Source organism: Tachypleus tridentatus, chromosome 8 (assembly GCF_004210375.1).
Source record: "Tachypleus tridentatus isolate NWPU-2018 chromosome 8, ASM421037v1, whole genome shotgun sequence".
In the NCBI taxonomy this organism is placed as follows: Eukaryota; Metazoa; Arthropoda; class Merostomata; order Xiphosura; family Limulidae; genus Tachypleus; species Tachypleus tridentatus.
In genome coordinates, this window is record NC_134832.1 from 143,090,529 (window position 1) to 143,115,662 (window position 25,134).

Genomic DNA, 25,134 nt, shown 5'->3' on the forward strand with positions numbered 1-25,134 from the left:
CTTGAATGTTATTTGGTTACAGTGCAATGAAATAGACAACCAGACTTGCCCACTTGTCACATCCTTTTTTCAGAAATTGCCCATAGTTCTCTCTGGTATTAAATACTATATTATTTATAACCAACAGACAGCTGAGGTTTTCATCTATCCAGTTACATATTACATTATGTTTACTATACATGGAATTGTCAATTTCTCCTCTAGTTCAAGCTTGATTCCTATGGGAAGCATGTGGATGAGTTTAGCTGAATTCCTAATGGCTCTTGTTGCATAGTAAGAAAACTAAAAGAATTGTGGTGGTTATGGTATATTTGCTGCTTTTTGTCTGTTATTTTGTGCTCTCTGGTGCATTATTTAATTAAATAAAAAGTTTAGTACAATAGTATCATAAACAGTTGGGTTAGGTGTCATCAAAAATTGAAAGCAAAAAAAAAGAGACCTGGGTAAGAGCTTTTTTCTTGTTTTTTATGTGTATTCTTTATTTGTTATTGTAAAAGTAACTAAAATGTAATAATAGGAAATTGTTTAAGGTTTGGTAAAATAAATACGAAAGTAAAATCTTTTCTTAAGGTATGCTTGAAGTAATTTAGTTTAAGCTGCATGTTCTCTGAGTGATTTACAACTTATAAGGTAATGATTAAGAGTTCAAAGGGTTAAAATAAAAGCAAGGATAAATAGATGTAGGTAAAAAAAGGTAATTTACATTTATTTAGATTTTCTTGGTGGTTATAAGAGCAGTCAAACTGACCAATCTTGTATAAAGTTAGGGTAGAGAAAATATGTTTGAAATGTAGTTTTAACTTAACAAAAAAACATTCAAAAATTATTTAAAAGGTTTGAGATATTAATCAAATAAAATTTGAGATGAAGTAAGGTATTGTTAATGTGGAAGTCACTTAGACAATTATAAAAAGAAATAGTATACATTTCATGGAGAAATCTTTAGTAAAATCATTAACATCTACTCTTTTGTGCACAAAAGATTTGTAATGTTTACTTATTCTGCCAAATTGTGTGAATACATAAAACATCTATTTAGTTATTAGTATGTAAACTAAAGAATACTATAGAGTTTACTTAAGACTATTGCTTAAATTAAGTTTGCTTAGAAGAGGTTAACAGTATTAAGCACAATTGAAAATATCATATTATAGAATTAGGCCTTGTTTAAACATTCTAAATTAATGGAATTGTAAAAATCTTAACACTCTTTTATTTGATATTTGTTGTTATAGGTTCTGATATGAAACCATATGTTCCAATGGTGTTGAATCAGTTGGTTGTGATAATCAATAAACCAACCACACCTAAAACACTGCTAGAAAATACAGGTACATTTTTATTTGTATTATGAAAAATTAAAGATATAGGTACAAGTTAGTGCTAAAATCTTTTCTTATTTTACCTAAAGATTTTAGCAGCTTATAAAAGTGAAATATTTCCTATTTAGTGGTGTTCTTGAAATAAAGTTTAAAATAATTAAACTGTATAATTTTTCTTTGGATTATATACGTTAACCACAACTTTAAAATATAGAACATGGATGAATACATTTTATTTAAAATAATTCAAATAAAAACAAATAGATGCAATACTGTTGTGACTGATATTAATGTTTTATGTATTTTTTTATCATGTTGAGTTTGTTTTTACAAAACATTAGAAGATTGATAACATTACTTTTTGTAAAGAATTTAGTATTTTTTATATCTGCTTAAATAATGAATGACAAGTAATGTTTTAAAAATACTTCATGATATTTCACGTATAATTTTTTTATACATATTTTACCTTCTCATTTACAAGGCACTATTATATTGACAAATAAAAGTACGTGTAATCAAAGAATTATAAAGCAAATGTGTGTACATATGTGTGAAGAACCTGTATCAAATCTTGAATCCTAAAATTGTGAGTTAATTAGACAGAAACTAGCATGTTTCAGTGGTAAATTTCAAGAGCAGAAATATGGATAGAGCAGCTTGATGTAAAACTTTCCATAGTTTTTAGGGTTTGATTTTTCTGTGAAATATGTAGTGAAGCTGATTAGTTCAGGTTTGGAGTGAATGAGATTTGACTGATTCTTGAACACCCCAAATTTGTAAACCCAAATAAAACTGTAGTTTGAATATAATCAGTTTTATTTAAGTATGTCTGCTGAACAGAATACGTAATCAAATGTACAATAACAGCAACTTTTGCAGTAGGTAGTTTGTGGGTTTAGTTAATGATTACAACATTTTGACTTGGGGGTATTGAGTCATAATCATACTTGACTCAATACTGTAGGTCAAACATGTTAAAATCAGAATCTCCTTATTGTAAAAATTGCCATAATTGTATTTTCAGTTAATTAAAGTAACTTATTCTTACTATTTATTTTGCTTTGCAGGTTTTTTGCCTGATATTGATTGGATTCTAACATTTTTGAGCAAGCTCTTTCTAGTTACTTTTACTTTAAAAGCCTCCATCAGCAAAACTTTTAACCTTGCACATTTAACATTAACTAGGGTAAACAAGACTTTTCAAACATTTTGAAGTATATATTGATCATTTTAGCACTGAAAATAGGTGGAGGCTTCATTTTCATATGATATCTTTGTATTACAACTTTCGAACTTGTTGGTTGATGTCTTACAAAGTTATCGTTGGAAAGCAGTTTAACTTTCATGTATATGGGTTTGTCATGTTACGTAACTTTGAAAAGCATGAAGCTGTGTGCTAGAATTGAAGTATCTTCCCAAAGTTTGACAGGCTTTTAGCAAACATTTTAAACCTTATGTTGCAAAAAAAACATCAATTTTTAATAAATATTTAATGTTGAATTTCTGAAATCTTTACTGGGTCAATCAGATTCTCATACGAAGAATAAAAATATTTTTTTCCATCTTACAATTTTAATATTTCATTTGCATAACCATTAGAACCTCCTTAAATAAATATCAAATATAAACTACAGTTTATCTGTTATTTTACCTACCTTAACACTAACTAAGCTAAATCGTCAGTGTACAGTAAAATAAAATTTTGAAAACTGTGTAATGAAATGAATAACACTATGGACATCAATTTGGGGGAATTTTAATTTTTTTACTCGCAATTTCAGCTGTTTACCTTTCTGCATATAGTTTAATTTTATACCTTTATTGCCTACTATGTATAACAGTTTATTCATACATGAAAAACAACACATCACAGGAGAAACCTTAAGAAATTCCTTTACACCTACATACCACAAAATTCAACACTTGAAGCACGTTTATATATACACAAGCTCATTGTTGAAACAAAAATTTGTCTTTCAAGTACTCATTTTAAAACATAAATCATTAGAACAGTTTGTACAGAAACAACTGTCTTTCTTACCTATGAAGTATTAATTAAAATATATAACAGAAAATTTAATTGTAAGAGCATCAACTTTAATTACACACATACCAGTCACTTCCTATGGCAAATTCAAAAGGACAGTCAGTTACAAGCTTGAAATATAAAATAAGCACTTTCCATTTGTAACTGAATTGTACATATAACCTTGTACTTACTTAGATTGTTTATATATAGTGTTTAGGATAGCCGGTATTGTACTGAAGCTATACAAACTAAAAGGGGAAGAATTGAGAGCATATACACATCACCTGACAACAAAGTGAATGTTGAAAAATTTTTAAATATTCTAATTTTAAGATAAGAAATTAAGCCTGGATAACATAAGTTGAATTATAAACTATGTTCAGATTCTAGTTTTGTTGTTATATGTTGATAGTAAAATTTAAATTTTAAATCTAATTTTCAAGGCCTGTGTTTAACTATCACCCTAGGTATCCTTTACTGTGCATTACACAAACTTTTTATCTTATATTTAAAGTTTTATTTAACTAATTTTTGTTTATGCTATACCAATTAATATGGCATGAACACTTAGCTTATAATCTATTTTTTAAGAACATATAGGGTTTAAGGTTTTAATTATATAAGGAAATAGTGTTAAAAATCCTGAACTTCCCCTGATGTTACACAGTAAACATGTTCTCAGTGCACCTTCCATTCAAAATGTATGAAGTTAAACACAAGTTGCTCCATATAGAATCATTATTGCTCAGACAAACCACAATTTTTGCAGCTTTCTATTTTGTTTAGTTCACAGAGCTATCAAATAGAAAATTGGACCCCTGTTACCACATTTGCCTATCATATCTTCTTCAGGCTTTATTCATAGTTCTATTCTTTGTTTAGTTATATAATCAATAGAAAGTTAAGATATTAATTTATCAAATGATGTATAACATTGTGTTCTGAATAGATAAGCATCGTTCATACTTATGATACAACTTTGGTTCCCACAGAAATCACAGCAGATAGCTTCAATGAATTTTTAACAGCTCTTGGCACAAAGAAAGCGAAAAACATGTTGAGAATTAGGGAAAGTCATTAGTGTTATTTGATGCTTTTTTAATTAATTAAAACTTTAATGCATTACTACCATTAGGATAAAATAGTAGGCTTATGTGTCATTGACATTTAACAGCAAGAAAGAGTGTTTGGTAATTACTTTATTTATTATTATGAAAGTAACTAAAGTATAAAAATATGAATCTTTTTAGGTTAGTTAAGATGAGATTAGGTAAAATAAATAATATAATAAAATATTTCATGAAGCACACATGTAAGTAGCATATAGATGACATAATTTAATAGCCTAATGTTAACTGATTTACAACCTATAATGATGCAGATAGTAGTGAGCCACAGTTCAAAGGTATAAATACTGCATTGAAAGTTAGAAGTATCAAATCTGTAGACTTTAAATGAGTCAAAGTCATGTTGTTGGTCAAATTTACCAAGCCTGCGTTGAGAGAGTTAAAGGGTTAAATGCCTTTTGTCATTTGTTGGTTATTGTACCAAAACATCCACTAGACTCACAATTTTAGGGTTAAGAACATGATTATTTAAAAGTTATTAAAATTAATCTGTTTTATTATTGTTACAGATAATGATGCTTAAATACTATTAAAATGTTTCCTTTGTAGTGTCTGCCACTTTCTGTAATATTTTGCTATATCACTATGTGATAAAAAGTGCTTAGTTTCTAAACTTGAGTGCTGTGTTCTTTCTTTTTTTCAGATGTGACAATTTTTTAAAATTTTTTTTGCACTTTTTTAAAAAACATATAACGTTTTAAATTATCATAGAGACTATAATATGTTTGGGTGGTGTTACATTATTTTGCTAAGTGCAGATCACAAAGTACTATGGTAAACATACTTTTGTAAAAAGCCTTGTAAATGAACATTAGCAAACTTTATACTTTGATAGATCAACTGGTACAGTTCTGGTCTTTGTTAGCCAGCTGTCTTGGGTTGAAGTCCATTTTCTCTTACTGGCTTTTTCATGTAATTTTGAAAGTTAAGCTTCCATTTTACACCAGAAGAAGAATGTTGTGATCAAAACACAATGCACATTTTTTGTAAAATCTGAATGAGAATTATAAACTTTGTCATTAGTGAGTGAAGATATTTCTTAATTGGAATATATTTGTTAATATTATATACTAAACATTGTTTAATTTTGTATTTGTACTAAATGTACTAATATAACTTTCAGTTATAACATATTTGTGCACCTGAAGATACATGAATGTGTCTGTTGGATTGTTTTATTAATGTTTTTATTCAAATTTGTTACCCATAGTTCATCCAGTATTAAGCACTTACAAGAATCTCTCTGTATATCAGATACAAGTCTTTAAGAAAGATTGTGAGGGTGAAACCACTGCAGGTTTTTATTCTATTCAGTTTTTCTCTTTAATAACCTTTTCAATGTTTTTAAGGCTCTTAATTGTTCTTGTATTTGTTTATGAGTTGTCATTTGCTTTTTTCTCCCATTTTTTGCTTACCGTCTTCGTCTTGTTCCGTCTTCCTGGTAACATAGCCATAACAATTGGCCGCCTTGGTTACGTATGTCCTGAAGAAGTCGCCCCTATGTTACAGCAGTTTATACGCCCGTGGTGTGTAATGTTTTTTTATTCTTTTTCAAACATTGAGAGAAATTTTTTAATTTTTTCTCAGTAATTAAAAAAAAATAGTTTAAATGGAATGTTCAGTGTTATGTGAATAGTTGTTTTAGATATTTTTTGGCTGTCTATGTAATGCAGTCCTTTACCTAATGTTTGACTAATTCCATATTATAGTTTTGATTTTGTAACTCACATTTTTCTTGTTAATGTTTTTTTTTTTTTCCTGTTTTAATTTGTAACAATACCCTAAAGTTTTGTTTCCTGTATTTCATTTGAGTGTATTTAAAGTATTTATTTTGGAAAGTGATGGGACCTGTACCATGTTAGAGTATATAGTAATGCAGTTTCATCTTGGTGAATCTCTACTCAGTGTTATTCATTCATTTTCCATTATTCATTTTAAATTTCATCCACAAGGTTAAAGGTATTTTGCCACCACAAGTACAAAGGTGATCGTGTTAAATTAGTTCTGTTAAATAGAACATTGTATTTGAGATTGCTCAAATCTTTTACAAGTATAGTCAATTTCAACAAATCATTAGATGTTTAATACAATGAAATTATTTGGCTTTAAAAAAAAAATGGTTAAATATTATCTAAGTATAAAAACAAATGTCTTAATAGAAAACAACTGGAAATAGTAAGGTTAGTATGGATTTTGTGATATTTAACCCATTTTGGTCATTACATTTTGTTAGTCTTTAGCTTTATTGAATAGATATATTTAAATAACCAAATGTGCAGGAAATGTTCCATGAGAAATACCCTCTTGTTCAAAAATTGAATGAAGTAAAAATAACTGAATGATAAATATTGCCTTGGAGCTTATATAGTATACCTTAAAATAGTAGTTTTAAAATTTGGATGACTGATTTGTGGTTGACAAAAAGATATTTCATTACTTATTGGAGAATAAACAGTAGGTAGAAACGTTCATGTGTAAACAGGTTCCAACTCGCCCACAAATATTGTGGAATTTCAAAGGAAATGTTTTGAAGAATGTCCAAACTTGGTTATTGAAGAACACAAATAATTTTATTTGGTAGATTTTGAAATTTAATTTTTAATCATTATTGTAGTTCCTATTAAGCACATATGTAATAGAAATGGAACTTAATTTTTCAAAAGTGGTTACATTGTTCTTTCTGATTGTTTTTAATTACTGAAAGATGCTGTCATAAGTTAACTTGAAAGAAACTTTATAAAACATGGAGTTAGATCTCTGTCAGTTATTTAGTTTGATTTTTATAAAGTGACTAAAGTCAGGGATTAACAGAAGATGTGGCAGAGACAAGAAAAAAATCATAATTGCAAGTTAATCTACAAAATTTTACATTTAGATAGTTTTAATGTTAAACAAAAATTTGAAAATTCATTAACTTGTAAGTCTGAGTATTTGATTACATTTCAAGTTTTAGTATAAATGTTTGATCATTTTTGGGTTATAGAACTTGAAAGATATATTTTGAAGTACTTTTGTCCATATTTTATGAATGTCAAATGTTTTTTAATTGAAATAATGAAAAATAAATAATCCTTTCCTTGGTAGTAAAGCAATCTAAGTGGATTTATGCCTGAGGTATTGAACAATTATAATTTTTAATGTGTAAAAACTTTGTGTGTGTGTGTGTGTGTATATATATAAAATCTTATAAAAGTGTCAGATATAAAAATTAATAATTGTGTGGCTAAAATAATTCAGAAGCACATCTTATCTTACATTGTCATGTAACAGCTTATCAAATTTTTTTCTTTATAAAAATGGAGTCTTTTCAAACATTTCCTTGAAACAAATTATTGTTATATTTGTAGGTTTAGCTATAAAGAAATAATTTGCAAAAAAAAATCAAGTCATAAATTTATAGTATATTTTCCTGAATGGTAGCTTTGGGAGAAATTTTTTGATTCTGTCCTTAGAAGCTTAAAGAAAAAGTTCTTTGCTTAAACCATAATTGCAAATTATAAAATTCTCTACCCTTTAAGGATGATAAGTCAGGTAATCCTCCTTTGTATCTAACCATGCAATGCTTACAAAGACATTGTTAAAGTTAAGTTCAGATTGTTTAGTTTTATGACCTACAACTAAGTTACATTATTATAGGCTAAGTTACTCACATGTTTAGGACTGTTACTGATGGAATAAAGTGAACATTGATCTATACCAAGTTTGATCACTTTCTCGACTATGTATGGGAATTTCTTTGAATGAATTGTCAAGTAAAATATGCACAAAACACTTATCTCAAGTGTTCAACAACAGCGATGTGCAATGAGGGGATGCATACTTCATTTCAGAAAACCCCACCTAATTAAGTTATTAATATAAACATGCTGCTGTACAGTATAGTATTTCTGAAGTTGCATATCTGTAGGTATTCGTCTGAGTGTTTGAAGGTAAACGTACATTTATAGTAGCCGTTTGTGAAATAGCTTTGGATATAGAAATTAAGAAGTCTCTTTTTTAATTTTTTTCAATTGGTGAAAATCATAAGAAATAAGTATTCTTTGAACTACTTGGAAAATTATATTTGGATCATTACTAAAACTTATGAAGTGCTAATAATTGTCTCTCTTAGAACACTGTACACAAAAACAGTTTTGTCATGCATCAAAATTAATACAAGCATATTGTTAGTTAGTGTTGCAGTATCACTATTAATACAAGCATATTGTTAGTTAGTGTTGCAGTATCAAAATTAATACAAGCATATTGTTAGTTAGTGTTGCAGTATCACTAGTACACCTCTCAGAAGAAAGATCTGTAGATTCATACTGTCAAGTATCAGTCATTTATGTTACAAGGTTCTGAGTAGAGAAGGTTAATATATTAGTAATTAACAAGGTTGTTGTACTTACTGGTGCCATGCTGGCTTTGTGATATCAGTTTGAGCTGTATGATATACCCAGGCTAAGTGTCAGGAAATAGGGTACAGTGAGAATGCAGTTACAACTCATTTTATTGGTTGCTAAGACAGCAAGCATGTGGTTCAGTTGACTTTTACCATCTGGCCTCTACAGTGTCATTTTGCTGACAGTATGACTGCTGTATCTAAGTGTTGCTTATTAGAGGTAATAATATAAACTGCAAAATGTGGATAATTGTTTTTCTCTTTCCTCCCATTTAGTCCATGATTAACATAAATATTAGACCTGGTAGCTTCTGGTACATAATTAACTTTTGACATTTAAACCATAACTTTTAATAATAAAGTGCTTTGTTAGTACAGGATAGTCATTAACAATGGGATACTGTAGACTTTGTGGCCCAGCTACACTAGTTACCAAGCATATTTTAACTCTTGAGGTTAAAATAAACTGTTAAATGTAATGAAAACAAGGTTTTGTTGTTTGAAAGTATGTGAAAACATGACAAATATTTCTTTGTAAGTATGCACATTTAATTCATAAAATAATAGTTAGTTTTAGAAATGAATAATGTAGTTACTGATAGCAAATTCAAATTTTATAATAGGTGAAAAAATAAAGTAGCCACCATTTGTTATTGCCTTTAAGAGCAAAGATTGAGGCCTACACTTTGACTGTACTGGTTTTTTATCTTGTCTTAACATTTAGTACATATTGTGGTATGACTGTACATTTAAAAACACCAAGGATGCTAAATTAAAATAATAAATTAATCCATATTCTCCCATTTACACAGTCCAATGATGGTAAAAGATTACAGAAGAGATTGTGTGTATAAATTTAATTTTCTTTACAATTTGTTTTTATCAAACATCACTGATACAAGGTTTTGAATATGAGGTTTATGGTAAAAGATTTCTTACATTCTATAATTTTTTGGGAATTTGCACAGGAATTTTGTCCTTGTTAATTAAATGCTATGTTTAACACAGTACAAAATTGATATGATTTAAAAAAATAATTTATATAATGGAATGCATTTGATCTGATTTCTGAATTAAAATTTTTCCCCACCAGACCAACTTGGTAATTTCATTGTCAAGATGTTTGAGAATTTTTATGTTGAATAAAAAAATATATGTTTTATCCAGATAACTCATTCTTACTTAAATACATTTTAAGTATCTTAGAACATATTTTTCCCTTGTAATTTTATAAGGTGTGCTTCTCTCCGTAACATTCGGGACAATGAAGAGAAAGATTCTGCCTTTCGAGGAATTTGTAGCATGATTGGAGTTAATCCTGGAGGTGTAGTACAAGACTTTATTTTTTTCTGTGATGCAGTGGCATCCTGGGTTAACCCTAAGGCAGATCTTAAGCAGATGTTCTATGAGGTATGTCTTTCAAGTACTAAGGTATTTTTTGCAAAGAAGTGTTTATGGTGCTCTTTAAATTCAGCATTGGTATTTTATAAGTTAAAAAGCATGATCCATATCTATGTGAATGTAAGATATCCATGGGCCCGTAGCTCACATTTTGCAAAGATCTATTAAAAATTGTGGTTATTGATTTATATTTTTTGTATTTGTGATTGTTTTGGAATTTTCTCTCTTTGTTTTTTAGGATTAAGAAGCATTTGTTTACAATGTTGATAGTCATTGTATTGAGTACAATGTGCATCTCCAATTTTTTAGATTTTTCATGGATTTAAAAACCAGGTTGGTGAAGCTAATTGGAAGCGGTTTTCTGAACAGCTACCAGCTCCCTTGAAAGAAAGACTGTTAGCCAATTATGGTGTCTGAAGCCATAGGTAAAGATTTTTTTTCTAAATGATTATTGTAGTCCAAAACAAATTGATCATTTGTACAATAGGTACTGTACTGTTGTAATAACTTGATAAAGTGTCAATACTTCAAGATGAAATAAGTCTCCACCAAAACAAAAAAACAAAAAAAAACATGATTGCATATAGGATATTTTTTGTATATAACTAACTGTTTGTTCATGGTGCTCCTTAAATTGAGCAGTAGGATTTTTTAAGTTAGAAAGCCTGATCCATATTTACTTGAATCTTAAATATTCATGGACCTGTACCTCACATTTTGTGAAGGTGTAATGATATAATATTGTAGTTATTGATTAATATATACATTTTTTCTAGTAAAAACTGGGTGTTGCAGGTAAAATATTTGCAATACAACTTCCATCACAGTATGGATTTCTTATAACGAATATTTTATAGTAGTTTATTAGTGTTGCATGTTATTAAATTTTGATCTTAATTCATATGTGATGAAAAGTAATAATGTGATATATAAGTTTGCATGCATTTAATCTTGATAGCCTATCTTTATTTTTCCTGTTTTAGGACTTTCTACTAGATCACTGAAAGCATCAGGAGAACAGAACATAATTAGTGAACTCCACTGGGGAAGGGGACAATTCTTCATGTTAGGGGAAGGGGTGGGGCATCAGTGGGAAGACGGATGGGATGTTAGGTTAAGAAGTTGCTTTGTCATGTTTATTTATAGATAATCTATGATAATATAAGACTACAGTGACAGCCATTTAGTTTTTAGCAATTTCTTATTTTGGCATATGGTACTACATGCCATGTCCTCTGTGGATTTGTCTCTAGTAGGTAATTTTATAGTTACTTGTTGCAATAGAAACTGCTAAGTGGCTGTCTCTAGGTTTGAAAGTAGGTTCTCAACACTAGTAGTTAAGTTTTGTTGTAAGTCTATACTAAAATAGGTTTAAGTTAGCAAGTAAGACTTGCACATTCTGAGGAATAAAGCTATGGTTAAGTCCTTTCCACAGGAGAATATACCAGCTATGGTATTAAATATTTCCACTGGTAATGGTTTCAACTATGATTTATTAAGTATTTAGGTGTTAGGAAAATTATTATTCATGCAAAATCCAGCCAGTCATGAAGGAATGTAATAGAAACCTGAGCTCCAGTTCCTCAGAAAGTGTTTATTTGTTGCCTCATTCTTGTCCTGATAGCCTCACACCAACTTCATCTTGTCCACATGTGCTGTCTACGTGTTGATGTCAAGTGCCTTATGTTCCTGTCTTGTTCCCCATTGGCACATCTGTGGGGAAGGGGGAGCAAAGTGGATAGGGGAGGTTTGCTCAACTCAGATTTTATCCTGGGGAGTTAGGTAATTAATTAGAGGGCAGGTAAATGAGCCTTCAAGAATATATTATATACATGTGATAAAGTAGCGCTTAATTGTGGGTACAAAACTTATCACAAGCTCTTCACTCCTCAAGGTGAGTGCAGGTTGTGATGCAGATGTAAATTAATTTGTTATAATTAAGCATAAGTTTCTTCAGAAGTTCAACTGAATCCAACACTTGCATGTATTCCTAAGCCAGTACCCCAAAGAGACATATTAGTTGGTGATATAAATGAAGGATTAGAGCAGCTGTGAGATTTGTATTTGCAGTAGAGTTGTTTTAAATTTAATTTGTAATTTTAGTAGCATCGTTTTTGAAGTTCAGTACTAATGGAAAGTGTAAAAGTACTTTAAATTGATGGGAGTTATATACCCATCAACATGTTTGAACTCTGAGATTGTATTGTATCTGGACAAAGTCAGTTCTGCATAACAAAAAGATTTTAATGTCATAACTAATCATTGAACCCTTGGTGAGTGTTCTTAGTATAGTGAAAAAGGTACTTCAAACAGTACAGTTTGTACCTCTTATGGAGAATGCTTTATTCAGAAACGTTTTGTTGTTTTTTAAATTGTAGAGTATGATTTACTACAGTCAATTTGATGGAAATTACATTTTACTTATAATGCTAAAATGTAATTTTAATTGGTCTTTTTATGTAACCAATCAGAAAGTAGTGATTTAAATTGGTGTGGTGATTTTAGCAGGAGTAGGAACATGCATGTTTTATTTGTTAAGAATCATGTCTCAGCTAAAAGGATTGAGGTCTATTTATATTGGTGATACATGTTTGAAGTACTGTACTTAATTCTTCTAGATAACCTCACAGTCATGCTCATTTTAAAAGGTTTTAGGTGCTGGTGCACCATTATGCTGGTCAGAAGTGATATTTTTTTTAGGCTGTGATGTAATACCTTTTTTTCTTTTAAGTGATCATATATGAAAAAGGGTGGGTGGGTGGGTGACTGTGTGTGTGTGTAACCCCATCTTTATGCTTTGTATGTATGTGTGTGTGTGTGTGTGTGTTCTACAGTATGTGTGAGTACTTTACCCTTGATTTACTATGCATCTTCATCACCAGTTGTGTTACAACTGTAATAAGTCATTGAAGGCCAATAATAGAAATGCCCAAAACTTTTCCTTACAAAAAATAAAAATAATACAATCACACATTTTTGTAACAGTATTCTGTACTTGTAAAGAGGTGTGTAATACATAGTATGTCACTTTTCATAATACATTTCAGTTTTTGGTTGTTTTAAGTTTAGTTTTCCTATTTCAACTAGTTTGTTCAAAACTAGTGGTAACTAATAATGATTTTTAAAGTGATTCAGAAATGTACAGAAACAGTTTTGTAGTTAAGGTGGATATTCATTTATTACAAGCATACGAGGTAAACTGAGGAACAAAATGTACATTATTTTTGTTTTAATACTGTGAATAATCTTGTAACTTCCCTATTCTAATAGTGTTCATTGGTTTTTAGAAGTACTAACCATCCTGTTAAAAAGATATTTTGATATAATATAGAGTACTAAACAAAATTAGGATGTGGTAGTGTTACATTAGTTGCTTGCTTCTGCAGTTCTTAAGTAGTTCTTATTGTTAACTTGAAAATGATTTTTAGGAACTACACTATAAAATATTGTGAAATAGTAGGTTTAATAAAGCTGGTCACATGTTCATAAAGTTTAAACCTTGTTCTAACCTATAGCCAGGAATAGTTAAACTATGCATTTAAAGTATTTTCTGTGCATCTTTGAACTACCTTATGTTGTTATTAGAAATTATGGCTAGGTGGTATTGATAGCTGTATAAGAAAAGGCCATACTTAAATTACACTAGTCTTTCTAATATAAATCAGTCATTTAAATTATAAGTAAGTTTTGTAAAAAAATTCAGTAGTTGTTTTCAGTTAACTTAAAGCAATGTTTATTTTATTAGTGTTTAACAAGTGCAATGTATGATGGAGAGCAGCCGTACTCAAGGCCACATAAATAAAACTTTAAAGTTTGTCTGTCATCCTATATCCTCTTAATTTTAATATTGTAAAATATATAAATATTTTGTAGGATAATGTATTGAATGTGACATTGTCATTATAGCAGCAGTAAAATTAGGTTGTCTATTTCATATAGCATGTTGAAAAAATATTGATTTTTCATACATTTGTTTTATGTCATTGTGCTGGAATGAATGTGTGTTTTCATCATTGTTATCATAATAGGCTATTAAACTCTCCAGACCTTGGGGCCATAATTGTAAGTACTACTTTAAGGAAATGATAGCTGTAAGTTTAACATAAGTACAAATTGTTGATTAATGGATCAGCTGTATTTGGAAAAAATTGCTTGTTTTAGCTCAATAAACTTCATTGTTCTGTTAAATTTGCTTCTTTGTTGGCAGAGGTTATAGAGTTATAAATTAGACTTCTGCACCACAGGCCTTTAAGGTTAAATTCAGCCTAAACGATTTATTGGTGAATGTACTACATGATGTCAGAGACTGCTGGACGTTTTATTTCAGAAAGAAACAACCATATGCATGCAGTGAGTTTCCTGTCTGTTTTACACCACTGCCAACAGAATAAGGTTTTCAGAAATGCAAAACTTTCTCCATTCCTTGAGTTTTTCTTGTAATTATTTACTGTTTGGAGAAGTACTCCTTACTCTCCACTGGGTTTGGTTTCATGGTATCATCTCCTGGCTTCCAACCAGCTGGACACACTATATAAAGAATATTTTATTTACAGAATGCCTGAATGAACACAGTTTGTTAACACTATAACTACAATGAAGAACACATACTAAACTACAAACTATGAAAATATTGTGGAAGTTGCAAAATAGTTGTTTGAATTTAAAATGAAATCTTAAGATTTGTAGCAAGACTGACCTTCTCCATGTTTGTCAGTGAACTGGAATGCCTGTACCAAGCGTAAAGTTTCATCCACTGATCGGCCTACAGGAAGGTCATTCACAGTAATCTGTCTCAATTTCTGATGCTCATCAATTATGAAAAGTCCTCTGCACATGTGTTGAAAAACAAAGTTAGAGCTACTTTCTGGTCAGTTAAATTTAATTGTTCATTAATAAGAAAAATTTCAGTGACAAGAAACTAGAACTAGATTTCAACTGATAAAGGAAAGAACTTACCTGAATGCAATTCCTTCATCTTCTTTCAGGACACCGTAATTTCTAGCAATATCTAAACTCTTATCTGCCAACAAAGGTATTTTCATGTTTCCTAAACCACCTTCTTTTCTTGGAGTGTTCACCCTTGTGTGGACAAAATTGCTTTACAACAGATTTTGTAGTTATTTCACCATTTTGTATGTTAAGATATTGGCACAATAGAATTATACTCACTAAATTCAGTCAACCTTAGTTATGGATGAACTTTTAACAGTTTAAAATATTGTGGTTTCTATTACATTTTTTAAACTGTGTTTGAAAGGAACTTTGCTATAAACTTAAATTGTTTAACTAGCTACTTGCAAGAGAGCCAAGTAACACTATAGAATTAGGTCACTTCTCCAATGTTTAGCATGATTAATTATTCTATTACTTCAGTAAATTAAATAACAACCAAGCATGAAGTACCTTGGTTATGAACTTTGAAAAATGTGGGGGGTGAATGTTATGATAAAATAACACAAAACTCCTAGCTTTCACATTGTTGTATTACAACATTCATTATTAACACAATATGCCCATAGTTAAAACATAGTACATGACTATGGTCAAAGTGAATTTATATATATAGATAGCAGCCAAGGTAGCAGTGGGATGGATGCTTTCTGTTCCCACTCTTTAACATCCTTCCACAGTGTTGTGTAATTATTTGATGGGTGTTGATCAAAGAAGGAAGTGAGTATAACTCATTGTTCTTCATATCAACCTTCTGATGGTTGTTGTATTAACTTCATCCGAGTTTGTATTATTGCAGTCTCTGAGACGTGTGTCCTCCTACACACTGTGTATGTTGTGCTATAGAAACTTTGTAAGGAACATCTGTCTATCTAGTTATGTGAATAATAAATGTCTAATAATGTAGGATGAAAATGGTTGTGAAACCCTATAAACATGCCCCTTGTTCTAAACTATAATCCCACAACCTTCCATTGAGACTAGCCCAGCAAAACCTAGGAGCCGTTACATAAGGGACAAATAAATTTGTTGTGATTAATATAGAAATTTAAGTAATATTTTCTTTAAAACCATAACTTTTCATAGAAAAATGTGAATGTTCCAAGAAATTTAATATTATTTGTCAGTAGCCTGGATAGCTCAGACAGAAGTGACATTTCAGCACTTTATCTTGTGATACCATATTGAAAAGAATTACTCAAGAATTAATTTTACTTACCAAGCTAGATGACTAAAGTGGCTGTCTGTGGAGCATGCCACTACTTCACATCCAATATTCTTAAACTCCTCTACTCTGTCACTAAATGATATGATCTCAGTGGGACACACAAAAGTGCTGTCAACAAAAAGTAACCCAGTTAATGTATTAAATTATTCGAGCCTATAGATCATTAAAATATAAGGAATAGTTGGAAAGTAACAAGTTTTTAAACGACACTACCTGTTAAGTGATCAGCAACTGTATAACACTTAACATTATGGACTTTTTCAAATATGCTTTCTTTTAAACCATCTAATTTATTTCACAAACTAAACTTTTAGATTATCTGAACACTTGTACCACACTTTTATTGAGAAATTTATAAACTTAACCATCAATTTTTGACTTTCGTGCACTTTAAGCATATCAATTAGTAACCAAATTTATAGGTTAAGATATGCCTTAGTACTTAAGGAAATGTTTTACAATCTTATAAATACACTGAACTTACAAGTCTAGTGGATAGAAGAATAAAACTAGATATTTTCCTTTGTAGTCTGAAAGCTTGATTTCCCTGAATTCACCATCTATTATAGCTGTCCCACTGAAGTCTGGGGCAGGCTTGGTAAGAGCAGGAAGATTTCCAGTCATGATTTTATTATTTCCTGCAGACAAAATGTAAACTTTTTACCTTATCTCATGCCTTAGTAGTAGACAAACATACAGGAAATATATAATTCACTAATGCAGTAGTATCCCATGAGATTAGCCAAATAATGAAAATTTGTCCCTCTAGTTTTACTTATTCATTCGGTCATAAGGATGCAGTTATATATAAAATTTAAAGCTTTTGCTTATGAGAGGGGAAACAGCATAAAAAAAAACCTGCACTCTAAAAAAATCCAGAATAATAGGATATAATACTGTTTATTTGTTAACTGATTTTGACAACATATGTAATTATCTTACGCACAGTAATTGAAACATTCAAAACTAAATGGACGTTCAAACATCAGTATGGATTAATTTTCAGATATAATGGCTAGTAAGATTAACCTTCAATTTGTCACTGGTTGGTAATTTACTATTCAAATTCTTTTATTTATTTTGTGTGTTTATATATATTGTTATAACCACAAACAAAACACGCCGCAGGACTCCAGGGTACAGGCTATATATGGAATATAAAACGTCCCTAACCAATACTTTCGCAGTCACCTCCAAAACCTAGAATATATTTTATATCCCACATCAGAGTTTGTACACTGTGGTCGTTTCAATTAGTGTAGCGTGTTGTTCGTTTGTTTTTTTTAAGTTATAACAAACTAATATAATTAGCCAGAGGTTTGGATTTGCTTTTTTTTTTTAACGCAGTTCTTCCTCTTGATTTTGTTTGCTTTGTTACTGTTAATTTTATATAAACAATTATAAACTAATACAGGCAGTATTATGCTTAATCAACTAACTTCTATCTTTATTTTATTTTGGAGCAGTGAAATACAAAAGCTTTGATTTTGGACGGCTTTATTCAAAGTAATATTTTCCATTTTCATTCTTGGTTAAAGAAACTAGTTCTGAATAGACATATTGGTTTAATTACTGTTACATCAATATTCTCAACAATTATTTAGTAAATCTGCATTTTAAACAATCAGTATTTATACATGGATTCTAAAATCAAACTTTACCCAGTATGTTGACACTACCAAATATAGGTCACTTCAATTACGATCTCCTATTTGTGACAAAATCAAAATTACTGCTTATTTCCTTAGAGTTGCACGTTATCATGAAAGAAAATAGTATAGCAGTAAGATTGCTCTGATATTAATACATTAAACAATGAAAATCTGTAACGTTTTTACATGTAATTTTGAACAAAGTTTCTAAGTTGAGATATAAGTATACCGTCAATTCTATAACAGTAATTGTGACACATGAATAACGTTAACATTAAATTTAAACCAGGTTTAAGTGTCTAACTTTATGCAACAAGACTATTTTTACACGTAACACTGTTCGTTTTATAATGCCTGCTCGAAACGTTGTACGTAGGGCTGAGAAAACACTTTTACATAGAAGAAGAGCGAACAACGTTTCGACCTTCTATGTAAAAGTGTTTTCAGACCGAGCCGTTTTGCATATAAATTTCTCAACAAGTGGGTTTCTCGTCATCACTGATTGTACGTAATAAGTTTTTGTTATACATGTGTGTTTTAACATTCTTACATTACTTGTTCCACGTCTTGCAGTCATTTCTTTAGTGCATGAAAGTAAGAACAGGCAAACAAAAAATATGCTAGACATCTAAACCAGTGATGGCGAACCGCGTGCCAGAGGTGGCACGCAAGGCCACGATTGCTGGCACGTGATATGATTCCCGCATCTTTGCTAAGAAGTATGTAGCGAGCTAGGTAATTATGAGAGGTGGCATGACCTGAGAGCACTAGGGTTCAAGTACTTCGATTTTCAGGACCTCCTCGTGGTGCAGAGGAGGCAATGCGCGTAAGTGTAGCTAACACTAGACCTAGGGATATTCCCGGTAGGATCGGTAAAGCCTGGGAAATCGTTGTTCCCAGTTTAATGTGCCTTAACGTCAGCCCTTGTCTCTACTTCGGGTTAGATTAATACTATAATATATCCAAGGGATATTATCCCTACAGGTTGCATGTCGAACCTTTTAAACGACGGGGGTGGCATCGTAAGTCATTACATCTATTCGTATTGGTCTTCAACCAAAATGAATAAATAATTATATCGGTTACTTATTATTCTGCAGTCATGAAGAATTATACAGAAAACTTGTCATAAATCATTCTTTGTAATTTTATTGAAAATTTGAATATAATACAAGCTAAATGCAGCTAAAAATGCAAAACATTATAAACTATTGATTAACTTGAGAATATTTTTCAACCAATCGTGTTTAGTTTTAAATTTTGCACTCCACATTATCATGGCATTAAAAAAGCTACATTGACGAAACGGGCCAATTTAATTTGTTTAAATATTTAACTGTTCTTTGTTTAAGTAAATTTTTAAAAGTTTGTTTCATTAAACTTTACTTTTGTGTGTTTAAGTTATACCAAAAATGAATGCAAAGCTAATGGATAGTGGACGATTATTTCAAGAAAATTGGACAAAATTATTTAGAACCATTGAACGCAACGGACAAGCGTTATGTATTTTATGTGGTTAAAGAGTTGCGTGTCGTACTTCAAGTGTCAAACGGCATTTTGAAACCAACCACAAAAATGTTGCTGACTTGATGAAACAGAAAAGGAGGAATTTCTTGCAAACGAACTGAGGAAATATCATTCTCAATGTCTTAATCTTGGAAACTTTTTTCTAAACCTAATCATTTGACGAAGGCCAGCTTTCAAATTTCATTATGTATCGCTAAACATGGTACGTATCTATCTGATGGAGATTTCATAAAAACGACTATGTTAGCTGGAAGTGATTCCCTTTTTAGTGATTTTTCAAATAAACGTGAAATTTTACAACGAATCTGTGAGGTACCACTTAGCAGAAATACCGTGAAAGATCGTATCTTCGTATGGCAAATGATGTCAATCAACAACTCAGTACTGATTTACAAAAGGCTTCTTGTTACTCCATGTGTTTGGATGAGAGTACGGATATAAATAATTATGCAAGGTTAGCAGTAATTTTGCGTTATGCTGTTGGTGACTCCATGAGGGAAGAATTGGTGAAACTGATTTCTTTACCCGGAAGAACACAAGGAGTAGATATTTACAATGCTGTGATGGAATGTTTTTTTGACACAAAGTATTAAGCCCGAAAAGACAGTTTCGATCACTAGTGATGGAGCACCATGTATGATTGGGTCAACATCTGGTTTCATAAAGTTGTTTGAGAACAAAATAAAACATCAAGTCATCCAGTTTCATTGTATTATACATCAAGAAGCTCTTTGTGCAAAAGAAAGTAGCAAAAAATTAGATGATATACTCAAAGATGTTACAAAAATGGTGAATTACATTATGACTCGTGCTCTTCATTTTCGTCAGTTTCAAACACTTCTTGATGAGGTTCAAGCACAATATAGTACTTTACTTATGTATAACAATGTCCGATGGTTGAGCAGAGGACGTTTTCTGGAAAGATTTATTGCTTGCTTGAACGAAATTAGATTTTTTATGCATGAAAAAGGACAAGACTTTCCACAGCTCACTGATGTGGCTTGGCTTAATAACCTCATGTTCTTTACAGACTTTATATCACACTTCAATGCACTGAACACAAAACTACAAGGAGTAGGAAAAACAGCAGAAAGAATGTTCTGTGATATAAAGGTATTTGAGAGAAAATTGCAAGTTTTTGAAAAAGACATCGAAGGTGGGGAACTCAAATATTTTCCAAATCTGAAAATGCATTTAGAAAACTCGACAACATTTGCGGACTGTTACTTAAGCAAACAGGAAATCTCCAAAGAATTTTCAAGCATTATCGCGGTAGCGAAGGAGAATTTTAGTAACAGATTTATGCAGTTTCGAAAGATAAAAAAAACTTTGTATTTTCTTACATTTCCCGATAAAACTGAATTTGAAGATCTCGATCTTTCCTGTTTACACTGGTTGAGTTTGAAAACTCTAGAAATGGAGCTGGTAGAATTTCAGGAAAACTATACTTGGCCTAATAAATTCTGTGCCCTGCGTAAAACACTTGAGAAAATAGAGTGTGGAGAGATCTTGGAAGAAAACGTTGCAAAGAGTTGTGAAAATGAAATTCTTAAAGCGTGGAATTCTTTGCCAATTAATTTTAAGTCAATGAAATTACTTGGAATAGCTTTTCTTACTTTGGATCATCTTACGCTTGTGAGCAGCTGTTTTCAACTTTGAATTTCATCAAATCAGACAGAAGAAACAAGCTTACAGATGAACTGAGTGCTGCATGTGTTGCTCTCAAATCAACAAAATATGAACAATCAATTAACAAGTTATCCGAGTGTTCACAACAGCAGAGATCGCATTGATTTAATAAAATTCAAGACAAAATATACAAATTTTAAGTAAAGGCTATTTATTAGTTTCATTGAAACTTTTGTAATTCGACTTTTTTAAAAATAAAGATACTCATCAAAAAGTCGGTTTTTTATTGGAAAGTAACTGTCATTTTTATGAAAATCCTGGCACGTTCGGACAGACAAAATAATTTTGGGTAACAATTGAGGCACGCAATCTCTAAAAGGTTCGCCATCACTGTTCTAAACCATTGTCAAATATCTAATACTCTCTCTCAGCCGGTGTGAAAAGCAATGTTAACTGGGCGAAAGGTCTCGTTAGAACTATATGTAGCTCTGCTACAGAACGATTAATATATTGCTACACACAAAATATTGGCTTCACATATTTTTATTACTTCATGAGGCTACTATTAAGGTTGAAAAGTTTAGGATGCTAAATTTCTAAGGGTAAATAAAATACATTTTACTACTTCGTATTCACCAACCATTAACAGGGACATATGCCTCAAGATGGGAGACATTAACGGTTGTAAACCGAAAATTATCTGTAATTTTAAATGTTTGCAATGGTTATAAAATCTCTCACTAGTGTGTTATTCCATAATGTTACGGACACTTGTATGTTCAAATCTACGATATCATTCGACACTAAAGAAGTTGATTTTTATTACAAATTAAAAATTAGGAGAAAAAGAAAGTGTAATGATTTCAGTATTTACATTTAAAATGAAATATTACCAATAAAATACTATTTAAAATAAACACATACCTTTTTGATACCTTCGTTATCTTATTAAAAATGAGTTATTTCACGCAAGATTTTTCGATCTCTGTCGTTCGTACCGAATAGAACTGAAGCCAGCAATCACACGCAGTTTTTACCCGGTTAGCGCGGTTTTACCCTGAAATATCACGTGACTATACTCATAATATGACTCACAAGGTTAAAACATTACCAATAGCAACTGAAAGCCGATTCTGTTGTTTCTCAAAGTTGTTCGAATGAGAAAAGATCCGGTAACAAGTTTTTAGTTTCAGTGTTTTGATAGTGGAATTTTGTATTAATATGAAGGAAAATATATAACATATTCCACCGTTTTGTGTGTTTAATGCTAATTTGTGTATTAAATACCCTATATTAATTAATGTTTTTATTTTTTGTTATAAAACCATTCACTATTTGTGTTAAATTAATATATTTTACATAGATTATGAGCAGTACGATAAAACTCAATTACTATGAGATTACAAAAATAGTGTATTCCATCAAATCTACGATTAGGGCTCCTGTTTTTTTGATAAATCGGTGCTTATTTTTAGCTGTTTTACATTATTATTTAGATATCTTAGAATCAGTGTTTTTCGAGATGGTCGCTTCTAATATTGTAATTAATATACTAATATACCGTATATTGTCCGCATACTAATTTATTTTATGGGAGTAACAACAGCTACAAAACATTATACTTATGATAAAGTGTTGTAGGAGCAGGTAATGCATTGAATTATAAATACAAACTTACGACTAATGGACGAAAAGTTTTTTTACCTTCAGAGGAGGCTAGGTGATTAAGGCACTTGACTCGTAGTCCAAGGGTCGCAGTTTCCAATCCCCTTCACACCAAACATGCTCGCCTTTTCAGTCGTGGAGGTATTATAATGTGACGGTTAATCCCACTTTTCGTTGGTAAAAGAGTAGCCCAAGAGTTGGCAGTGGGTGGTGATGACTAGCTGCTTTTCTTCTAGTCTTACACTGCTAAATTAGGGACAGCTAGTACAGAGAGCCCTCATGTAGCTTTGTGCGAAATTTAAAACAAAAAGCAATTTACTGGACCTAGAAAATGCAGCAATCTTTATTACTACATTTCTCTGAAGGTTTGGTTTATTTTAAATTTCGTGCGTAAGACTAGGTGGGAAGGCAGTTAGTCATCACCAACTCTTGGGCTACTTTTTTACTAACGAATAGTGGGATTGGCCGTCACGTTATAACGTCCCAAGGTGAGCATATTTCGTGTAACCGGGATTCGAATCCACCACCCTCAGATTATGAGTCGAGTGCCTTAACCACGTGGCCATGCTGGGACCCAATAAATTGAATAACTGTCTCCCGTATTTACTTTAAGAACATTGATTTCGTTTATTATTTTTTGTACAAGTAAAACTACAAATCAGAAGCCTTAATCATGATATAAGTTAAGAATCAAGATGTTATTTGTAGTTTTCTTCACTAATTTTCGGAAGGTTTTAGATATTTCAATAAATCGTGGTGTCTAGTGGGTAAAAAATTTGTTTTAAAAATCTCATTTTGTGGGTAGTAGAAACAAAAAAAAAATAAAAATTAACATAAAAGGTCCGGTGAATCTAAAGTATTAGAAAAATAATCAAATATTATCTTCTTCGAGAAAGGTTTGGTTTGCATTTAAATAACGAGGGTTATCTGCGCTAGCCATCCCTAATTGAGCAATGAAATGCAAGAGGGAAGGCAACTAGTCATCAACAACCACCGCCAACTCTGGGGCTACACTTTTATCAACGAATACTGGGATTGACCAAACATTATAACATCCCCACAGCTGAAAGGACGAGCATGTTTGGTGTGACGGGGATTCGAACCCGCGACTCTCAATTTGCGAGTCGAGTATCCTTACCTTATGACCATACCAGGCCTTCGAGAAAGGTCTTTGTCCTAAGTGCTTCTCATTAATATAAACACCCCGTTTTTTCAATGGGCCAAGTTTTGTTCAATTGATGTATGCGGACATGCCAAATAGCATAATCCCCACCCCTTTAATTTAGAAATGTTCATCTTGGATTTCAAAACCTACATTTCTTGCAGCACATGTATTGAGTCATCTGTTCGCGCGTTTTGTAGCCAGAGCTTTAATTCTGTCGGAACTTCCAAAAACTAAGAATTGGAACCTGTTTTTGATTTTTTTAACCATAAATTGTATTAACGATAATTTTGAATATGTTTCAGTTGCACTACTAATTGATATGTGATAGAGGTGTTCATCTAAATTACACCTCTTCCCACATATTGTCATCATTAATGAAACTGCTGTCCATTCAACTACTGTTTCTCTTGAATACTCTACCTAAATAGTGTTATCAATATTAGTTAATATTATGTCTTCATGTTTCATACTTTCTTGCTCTGAAGCACTCTCTGTTACACGTCCTACTAAAGTGTTTTTTTTAATCATATAAAAGAAGAATTAATTAATTGTTTTTCAGAACTATAACTTAATATAATTTCTGTATGCATCAAATTATTGCGTTACCAATCCTATAAAATTAGGTAATCAGTATATTTGAAAATATCTTAATAACGAAAGTATAAATAATGTTATATAATGTTTCAGCATTAGTGATTTCTCCCACGATGTAATAAAAGATGTTGAGATAAATATATTGTTAAAACTAAAATAGGAATATTGAAATTCTACAAGCTTACGGAAGTGAGTCTCAAAATTTTTAAATCGCCCCCTTCCACCATGATGTTTTAAGTCCGGATATGTAAATACTGGTTGTCTCTTCACCTGGATCTTCTAAACTATCAAGACACGCCTCCTTCTTTAGGTTCGGAAGACATTGGTGCATGTTAAAAATCTAAAAAAAAAACAATTTCATTTTATATGTTTTTAATATATTTATGTGACAAGTGATAGTTGTTGTTTTTTTATCATAAATCTATTCGAAATACAAAACTTGGTTAACAGGCTTCGTT

The 25,134-nt window shown here is 31.0% G+C and overlaps 3 protein-coding genes across 4 annotated transcripts in view; 2 read left to right on the forward strand and 1 right to left on the reverse strand.

Moving 5' to 3' along the window:
* The window catches only part of LOC143224033 (transportin-1-like), a 56,465-nt gene extending 42,008 nt beyond the window's left edge, over positions 1–14,457 (forward strand). Inside the window, exons 19-23 of the mRNA XM_076452495.1 lie at positions 1,236–1,331; positions 5,932–6,007; positions 10,101–10,275; positions 10,576–10,691; positions 11,250–14,457. Of these exons, the coding sequence (XP_076308610.1) occupies positions 1,236–1,331; positions 5,932–6,007; positions 10,101–10,275; positions 10,576–10,683 (455 nt within the window). The 3' untranslated portion in view covers positions 10,684–10,691; positions 11,250–14,457. The remainder of the gene's footprint in view (positions 1–1,235; positions 1,332–5,931; positions 6,008–10,100; positions 10,276–10,575; positions 10,692–11,249) is intronic.
* Positions 14,458–14,513: 56 nt separating this feature from the next.
* LOC143223654 (peroxiredoxin 2-like) lies at positions 14,514–24,883 on the reverse strand. Of its 2 annotated transcripts, none has more exons than XM_076451895.1 (6): positions 24,862–24,883; positions 16,929–17,082; positions 16,436–16,552; positions 15,223–15,345; positions 14,963–15,093; positions 14,514–14,793 (listed from the first exon to the last, which is right to left on the reverse strand). In XM_076451895.1, the coding sequence occupies exons 2-6, from the start codon at positions 17,066–17,068 to the stop codon at positions 14,711–14,713; spliced, it is 594 nt and encodes a 197-aa protein (XP_076308010.1). In that variant the 5' UTR covers positions 17,069–17,082; positions 24,862–24,883; the 3' UTR covers positions 14,514–14,710. The 2 variants fall into 2 exon arrangements, with proteins under 2 accessions (XP_076308010.1, XP_076308009.1); XM_076451894.1 differs by lacking the exon at positions 24,862–24,883 and adding an exon at positions 22,177–22,309.
* LOC143224034 (general transcription factor II-I repeat domain-containing protein 2B-like) lies at positions 20,425–21,282 on the forward strand. The gene has a single exon (XM_076452496.1). It carries the CDS (start codon positions 20,425–20,427, stop codon positions 21,280–21,282), a length of 858 nt encoding a protein of 285 aa, XP_076308611.1.
* Positions 24,884–25,134: the final 251 nt, after the last annotated feature.

Excerpts from the sequence above, each read along its gene's own strand:
- LOC143223654 (XM_076451895.1), bottom strand. The coding sequence starts at position 17,068 with ATGACTGGAAATCTTCCTGCTCTTACCAAGCCTGCCCCAGACTTCAGT. Across the intron at positions 15,346-16,435 it reads CACTTTAGTCATCTAGCTTG|GGTGAACACTCCAAGAAAAG; the intron begins GTAAGTAAAATT and ends TGTCCACACAAG. Across the intron at positions 15,094-15,222 it reads GATGAAGGAATTGCATTCAG|AGGACTTTTCATAATTGATG; the intron begins GTAAGTTCTTTC and ends ACACATGTGCAG.
- LOC143224034 (XM_076452496.1), top strand. The coding sequence starts at position 20,425 with ATGACTCGTGCTCTTCATTTTCGTCAGTTTCAAACACTTCTTGATGAG.